The sequence below is a fragment of the Miscanthus floridulus genome, chromosome 11 (assembly GCF_019320115.1).
Source record: "Miscanthus floridulus cultivar M001 chromosome 11, ASM1932011v1, whole genome shotgun sequence".
NCBI lineage: Eukaryota > Viridiplantae > Streptophyta > Magnoliopsida > Poales > Poaceae > Miscanthus > Miscanthus floridulus.
The window spans coordinates 42711703-42720092 of record NC_089590.1 but is presented as its reverse complement, the minus strand read 5'-3'; the positions used below and the strand labels follow the sequence as shown (position 1 = coordinate 42720092).

The 8390-nt window shown below is 46.4% G+C and overlaps 1 protein-coding gene across 1 annotated transcript; it reads right to left on the bottom strand.

Moving 5' to 3' along the window:
- Window positions 1-6149: 6149 nt before the first annotated feature.
- On the bottom strand, window positions 6150-7917 carry LOC136493017 (actin-binding protein wsp1-like). Its single transcript, XM_066489043.1, has one exon. It carries the CDS (start codon window positions 7634-7636, stop codon window positions 6581-6583), a length of 1056 nt encoding a protein of 351 aa, XP_066345140.1. The 5' UTR covers window positions 7637-7917; the 3' UTR covers window positions 6150-6580.
- Between the last annotated feature and the right edge of the window lie 473 nt (window positions 7918-8390).

Sequence of the window (8390 nt, the reverse complement as noted above, 5' to 3'; positions counted from 1 at the left end):
TTAAGGGCCCGTTCGGTTAGGACTTTTTTTAGCAGGAATGGTTCCCGGTGAAGATCTGGCTATACAAATTACACGGTCATTCCCGGTAGGATTGGTTCCCAGGCTTTCCCAGGCTTGAATCCCCTGGAACCGAACGGAGCCTAAAGGGTTTTTCCCCCATTCATATACCGTGATTGTGCATTTTGTGCTGAGGCAAAACCAAGATAACCTTTAGTTTTCTCTCGATGAACTCAATTCTCAATAAAACAAAGTCTCCTGTATATGGTTTAGTTTGTTGTCCCTCTTGTAAATTTAAATTTTGGATAATCTTGGACCTTTTAATGCATACTTGTAGTTACCTATTTTTGCAATGCTACTCATGTTTGCTAGGGCCACTACTGTCTCAAGCAGGCAGAACATCTATCGGACCCTCGGGCCTTCTGAAACAAACCGTCGAACTAATCTCAGACCTGCTATCCATGCTCTCGCGAAGAGAAAAGCCAAATGATCTCTTGCTCTGCTCTGTTAACAGCAAGGGAGGAAGGAATCGGAGTTTGAGGTGGGAAGCACAGCAAGGGGACGGCAACAGACGAATCTCGATTAGTTTGAGGAATAGTTCATAGCCAACAAGCCGAACACGCTGCTATTACATCGCCTCAGCCATTGAGCCATTCTGGGCCATGGTAACGGACGCTCTTGGTCTTGGGCCTGGGCGTCCGGCCTGCTTCTTCACTTGGCTTGCCTCCTTCTTCAGTGGCCGCTGTTGCCTGACGGTGAACAGGGCCGGTGCTGACATGCTCGTGATCTTGTGACACATGCACATTGTGGAAACGATGGACCAATTGCATGTGCCCGACGAAACATGTTCATCCGCTAGGCCACCACCATGAAAATCGTCATATTTGAGTCATAATGATTGGAATCAAAGCATTGTGTATGGATGTGCAAAATTAATATGGGCTTGTATATAGCGAAAAGTTTGGGTGCCAACAGTATTCAAGCTAATCTGGAACAGTGCTGGGCCTGGTGTTTTAAGTGGCTACCTCAAGGACAGAAGGCACATGTCTGGAGTGTAGCTGCTGTTTGCTGGGCCATTTGGAAAGCAAGGAACAAAGCACGTTTTAAGAAAAAACTGATCAAAAGCCCTATTGAGATAGTTTGCCATGCATGTGCGCTAATGAAGTATTGGACATGTCTATTTGTCGAGATGGACAGGAAGACTCTTGAGGAGGGGGTCAACATAACGCTGAAGGTGGCCATGGACATTCTAGCAACCAACCGTGGGAACAAGCAGGAGGTTGCTGGGAGGACTGAAGACCCAGAAGATGATGGAACCCGCAAGAACTGACAAGCTCCCTGGCGATGTTTTTGTTGTTGTTTCTGCTGGTGTTGCTGCTTGTGCTATCTGTCTGTATGATGTTTAACTCTGGGTAGGGGTGCTGGTAGTTTCTGGTTCTAGCTGGAAGTTGGTTGCTCGTTTAGCTGGTAGAGCTCTACTAGCCTTTTGCAGTTTTTTTTAATTCTTTTAGGCTCCTCTTGCGCAGGTGGTCAAGCGCTTTCTCTCTGCTCCTATGCTCTTTCCTGTCCTCTGTAAACTCTAAAACTATTGTATTTCCGTTCTGTGAATGCAAATGGGGATCCTCCTCAGGTCGAAAAAAATCATGTATGGATGTGTCCTATTCATCAATGTCAATTGTGATGCCAAAACTTTTCGGCGAGGAACATGTGAAAAGAGTGTCTTGGTGAGCTTTTGCTAGGTGAGAGAACAGGCTAAGATCGCCGATGTATAGAGTGTGATAGGGAAGGAGCAGCATGTGGATCCAAACTACTTCGATGTTTTTCATGGGCAATGCCAAAACATTGATGTTTGACTTGAATAGCTCTTGCACATCCAACTTTCCATAGACATTTTGTATGGTTTTCTTGTTTTTTATTACCATGGTAAAATCAGTTGTAAGCTATTTGAATTTTATGCCATCGTATTTTTCCGTACTTGAATATGTATTAGATTCTTTATTAGTTTTTTTCAATACCTTTCGATAGATCTAAAATGTTACAATCTAGACCTATAAAATCAATGTGCTAGTTTTTAGCGCTTATAAGACTAAAAGAATAGTGATTTTTTAAACTTTACTGGCAGACTTTTTTATTTAGTTTTTTTGGTAGTTTTAATGTTGATTTTAGAGTTTTTCTAATTAAAATTTACATGGATTATTTAGATATTTTATCTTTCCTGTTAATTTGGAGATTAAACTATTAATTTTTTATAGTGTTTTTTGAATTTTGTGTCTACTAATTTTGCTTTATATAGACTACTTATTTAGATATCTTCTTTTCATCTGCGTGAAAATCAAGTTAGTTACTGGTCCCGTTCGCTGGTCTGAAACTTGGCTGAAACTGGCTGAAAAACACTGTTCCGGCTGAATTGTTGTGAGAGAAAAATACTGTTTCGGCTGAAAAAAAAAAGAAGCCGAATAAGCCATATATAGGATAAGCCGAACAGGGCCAACTGTCTCCGAGGAAACCAGTACCAGTACTTAGCAGCTGATGCCATATGCTGTTGGATGTGGCTGATGTCAAAGAATCAATGTGGCACCTTTCTTTCCATGTCAGCGTTTAACTCTTCTTCTGTCCATGGTAAAATCAGTTGTAAGCTACTTGAATTTTATGCCATCGGATTTTTCCGTGCTTGAATATGTATTGGATTATTATTTTTTATACCTTTTGATAGACCTAAAAATGTTACAATCTAGACCTACAAAATCAATGCGGTAGTTTATAGCGCTTATAAGAGTAAAAAGTAGTGAGATAGTGTTTTTTTAATCTTTACTTATGGACTCTTAGTGATTTTTTTTAATCTTTACTTATGGACTCTTTATTTACTTTTTTGTAATTCTAATGTTGAATTTAGAGATTTTCCTAATTATTATATTTTACATGGATTATTTAGATATTTTTTTATCGCTCCTGTTCATTTGGAGATTAAAGTATTATTTTTTTATAGTTATTTGAATTTTTTACTAATTTTGTTCGGCATCTTTTTTTCAACTCGCATGAACATCAGGTTAATTACTATTATCTGTCTCCAAGGAAACCAGTACCAGTACTTAGCAGCTGATGCCATGCCCTTGGATATGGCTGATGTGAAAGAGAATCAATGCCCTTGTTTAGTTGCTACCCAATTTCTAAAAAGTTGCTACAGTACCTGTCACATCGAATGTTTGCGGTCCATGCATGGAGCATTAAATGTAGACGAAAAGAAAAACTAATTGCACAGTTTGGTGGGAAATTACGAGACGAACGTTTTAAGCCTAATTAGTCAATGTTTGGACACTATTTGCCAAATAAAAACGAAAATGCTACAGTAGACCCAAAATCCAAATTTCGCGAACTAAACAAGAGGGCAATGTGGCGCCTTTCTGTCCATGTCAGCGTTCTTCTTCTCCGCGTCGAGCGTGGACCCAAACCAGACGATGTTTCGTCTGCATTAAGGTCAAGCCGGAGAAGACAACATCACCTAGTAGTACACTGCACTGTCCAATCCATCCAGCCATCCTGGATCCAGTGAGGATCTCATGGCCGGGAGCAATCGCCTGTCAGACTCAGGCATTCAGTCAGGTCCTCCGAGAGACCGAGACCTGCGTTTTCTCCGTCCGCAGGCTGCAGCTAGCACGCGGCGGTTCTTCTTCTTCTTCTTCTTCCGGTGGTTGGGACGGGAGGGACGCGCTGAGCCGCAGGCCGGGGTGACGGCACCGGGAGGGAAAGCTGCGAGTGAACGCGGGCGAGCCAAGCGCTTTGGTTCACTTCAGGTCACGGTGGCGGGTGCGCGTCACTCTGCTCCGGCCATCTTGCCCCTTCATCCAACTAGTCTTCATCAGGAATTGCATAGGAATAGGAAAAAAAAACAATAACTTGCAATAGAAATTCAGAGTATGAAGGTTAGGGAGGTTCTGTTACCACGCGTTCTCCTTTTTCTCTTCATCTTCTTGTTTTTTTTTCTTTTTCTTCTGTTTCTTCACTCATGCATAAAAATTGTTGTGGGTAGGGAGTATGTGGTGAGAGGGATTGAGGGGCCCTATTTTCTGCATATGGGTAGGGGAGTCTTCACAGTGGAGAGATTCTTTCTCTTTTATTTTGTACATTTAGCATCTTCTTTTAAGCTTTAATAATAACTATAAACTTGTAGGGAGGATGGAGCTCAGGAGAGGTTCCATACTTGTAACAGCAGTAGAGGGGTGGGGGGGGGGGGGGGCCTCGAACCCCTACCGATCCGGTGCTAAATCTGCCTTTGGATCTCAGGCCTCCTGTCCCTACTGAAGTTTCTAGTATAGCCTTTATACAACATAGAAAAAAAACTTTGGAGAAATAAACAAGAAAATGAGTTTTTTTATATATAAAATCCGACTTTATGTTAGTTCCTCAACAGCTATAGATTCATGCATCACACTTCTAAGAATCATCTGAGAAATGAGAATCATTTGTTCAAGTGAGTGTGATGATGAGGTGTGCCATACAGCGAGATCTTTTTGGACAGACCTTGCTGCAGCCGCTCTCACGTCTTCGAACCAAATCTTTCTCGAAGCACGTGCCAGCTCCAGAAAGAAGCTTCCCATCCGGCGCGTTCACATGCGAAGCCCCTGTTATCCACTGGCCAGTGCCCACTGCTCTCTCTCTCTCTCCATGAAGTCTTTTCCGCCCAAACATTTGGATATCCCCTTCTAAACTTTACTCCCAATCACATCTAATGTTTGATAGTACTAATTTAGATTATAAAAAATGACTAATTATAAAAATAATTGCACATATAGAGACTAATTTGTGAGACGAATCTATTAAGCCTAATTAATTCATGATTTGACAATATGGTGCTATAGTAAATACGTGCATTAATTAGGTTTAATAAATTCGTCTCGCAAATTAGTCTTCATCTATGCAATTAGTTTTATAATTAGCTTATGTTTAGTTGTCCTAGTTAGCATCCGAATGTCTGATGTGACAGGGACTAAACTTTAGTCTCTGGATCAAACACCCCCGACTTCCGCACACTGACACAACACGAATTCCTTCCTTTTTCTCGAATTGAGACGTCACATATTTTTTCTTTATGGAAATTCACTAATTCATTTTATTTTTCAGGGAATATTAACTTAATATTTTAGGCTTAAAATTGTCATTTTTTTATGTTTTAGCTCCTGGACGCTAGGTTGAGCCCATATCAATATAATATTGAGCCTCTATGCATTTTTAATTAGCATCTTATTCTTTGATTAGTGTGGGTCACTTTCAATAAATATAAGGGTAAATATGTAATTTTTATTGGGCACTAATATGTCATAAAAATTCTAAAACATCTATGAGATGTAGGGAGTAATAATTTATTGTTTTTTTGAACTCGGACGTCATGGTTCCCTTGAATTGACACGTACCAAAATTGGCACAACACAAAAGCAAAAATGTCTTGATGTGTCGTCTAAACATTTCAGGCGAGAAAAGGAGAAATTAGAAATGGTAAGTTGGATTACCACGTGAATAATATGTGTCAAGTTGATTGGGGATCCTCCATCACGAATCCAAGTATATCTAAGTTGATCCTAAGTCATACTTTTAAAATTCTGACTAGCAAATTTTGTATAAAATATATTATTTTAGATAAAATGGTTAAAGATGAAAGTTTTTCATTTTAAAAGGAATCTAGTATGCAAACCTGATACTCCCCCGTTCCATTTTATCCGGCGCAAGTTAGAATGACACGGTCTCATAGATTACACTTTGACCATTCATTTGCTTTATATTATATTATTTATGCTTACAACTTATAACCATTGGATAGTATAATTCCTTACAAATATAATCATAGAAAGTTTGTATTATAATAATTAAAATTTATTAGCCTAATTATTAGTCAAAGTTTTTAAAGTTTGGATCTTGATATGCGTGTGCGCCAGATAAAATTGAACAGGGGTAGTAATTTTTTAGATGAAAACAACTAACTTAAAAATAAAATAAATCTAGATAGACCTATATTTGTAACATGAGGAAGTATCTTTTGGTCCTTTTAATAGAGGCATTAGTTGGCTCTAGATTTGGGGCGACACGACAACCCACACAAGTAGGGAGAGCAGAGCACCACACTTGTGTGTGTGTGTGTGAGTTCGGTTGCAACGCACCAAGTCAGCATGACACAATGATAAGCGCATCACATCACCAAGCTAAAAGAATTAACAAATCCTCCATTAAACAAACCATAATCACTTCCTTGGCCTACACTACACAAGAGGTGTAGTAAATCCAGAGGAAAAGAAGAAATAAACAAAGCCATGTGCTGGCCGGCCGGCCGCTTCTACTACTGCTGCCGGAAAACTTTCTTGCATCGCATTCTGTTCTCACGCCCTTTCTCATTCATCACTCCCCCTGCTGCACTAGTAATCAAATTAGCATCAGTGCCGGGCCCGCCAGAAGAGAGAGAAAAAAAAAAGGTGTTTCAGGGGGAGAAAGAAAAGGTGTGGAAAAATGTCGCAGAAAGTTTCGGCCGCTGCTGCATCTGTCTTGGACGGGAGCGGCGCCGGCTGCAGCTGCAGGAGGTGCAGGGGCGGCGAGGTAGCTAAAGATCCGGCAGGCTGCCGAAGAAGTCGGCGCACGTGGCCGGCGACGGCACAGTGGGCGTGGCGAGGAGGTTGCGGGGGCTGGGGACGAACGGGTCGGAGTAGTACGCCGGCGGCGGCGCCCGGGATCCGCCGCCGTTGCTCGTGGCGCCGCCCGGGCCGAAGCCGGACGAAGAGGCGCCGGCGCCGGCGTTGGCCGTGGACGCTGCTGCTGCCCGGAGGATCGGGCTAAGCTCGTTGAGCCAGCTGATGCTGCTGGCGTCGAAGGGCAGCGGCGAGAACAGGCCCGACGCGGCGGCGGGGGGCAGCGAGGACGGCAGCGGGGACAGGATGCTGGGGTGGCGCGCCGGGCCCAGCACCGCCGCGAGGGTGCCGCCGTCGTCGCCGCCGCGGGAACCCTGTACGTCGACGTCGTAGTCCGTTGCCACCGGCGCGGAGGGCATGGGCCGCACGGACCGCTCGATGGTGGCCAGGCGCGCGGCCGGGGACATGGCGGCGGACGGCGAGAGCAGCAGCTCGGGCGGCAGGAACGCCTGCCCCAGCAGCAGGGCGTCGTCGTCGTCGTACTGTGCCTGGCCCTGCGCGTCGGGCGGCGGCGGAGGAGGCGGCGTGCCGGAGCCGGATCCACCGCCAACGCCGGGGCCCGTGAGGCGCTGCACGAGCGCCATGAACTCGCTGGGCTTGGCGTGGATGACCTTGGGCGACGCGTCGTAGATGATGACGGGCGCCCGCCCGGGCTGCGGCTGCTGGTGGTGGGGGTCCCGCGGCCTCCCCTGCCCCTGCCCCCCGGGCGCCGGCGGCCCGCCGGGCGGAACAACCCCCGACGACCCCGAGGGCTTCTTGATGGCGTGCGACTCCATCCGGACGTTGAGCCTGGGCGGGCGCGGGCCCTGCAGCTGCCGCCGCGGCGTGGTGGGGGCGGGGCGGCCCGACGACGACGGCGGGTCCATACCCTGCTGCGGCGCCCGGTGCTCCGTGCCCGTGTCGGCGGCGGCGAGGCCGTGGTGGAGGAACGGGGAGCGGGAATCGGGCCGGGAATGGGAATGGTTCAGCATGAGGGGAAGGGGAAGAAGGCCGGAACGGGGCTCGGGAGTGGCGTGGTGTGGTTCCTGCTTGTGGGCGTGTGAGCTCCGCGAGGCAAAATCCGCAGGCAGGGGAGGCCAAGTCAATGAGACGTGTGGGTTTTACGGCAGCAGCGCGGAGCGGTGTTTTTTACGGCCTGGGCCGGGTGCGGGCGCGTTGGTTTTTGGGTGTCGGATGTGGAGGAATCGTTCCTCCTGGGGGGCACGGACGGCAGCGGCACTTGGGCCAGGCAGTGGACTCCGCGTGGCCGCTCCGCCGGTGCACTTTTTTATACTTATTAGCCGGAATTAAATGGTAGCACGCGACGCGCGGGACGGCGGAGCACTCGTCCTGCCGACTCCAAGTGTCTGCGGCGCGGCTCGTTTCCATCTGCCGACTCCAAGTAGCTGCGGTGCGGCTCGTTTCCATCAGAGCGCCAGGCAGCAGCCAGCAGGCGTCAGTTGTCGTTTCAGTTCGACTCCAGTGTATGTCCATTTGGAATTCTGCTATGCCTGTCATGATTTTGTAGTTGCGTTGCTGTTTAGATCTGTGCACTTCGTTCGTCTTCCTCATTTCTTTCTTCCACCGTCAACTTGCTGCGTCTCGGTATACCAGTAGAGGTTTGAAGCACACCGAGGACTAGTGCCTCCGACTGGCATGACAGATGCAATGCAAAGCCGTGCACTAGGAAGCAAATCCGTTCTCTTTTTCGTGATACACCCGAGCAGTCGGGCCTGACAGATTTGG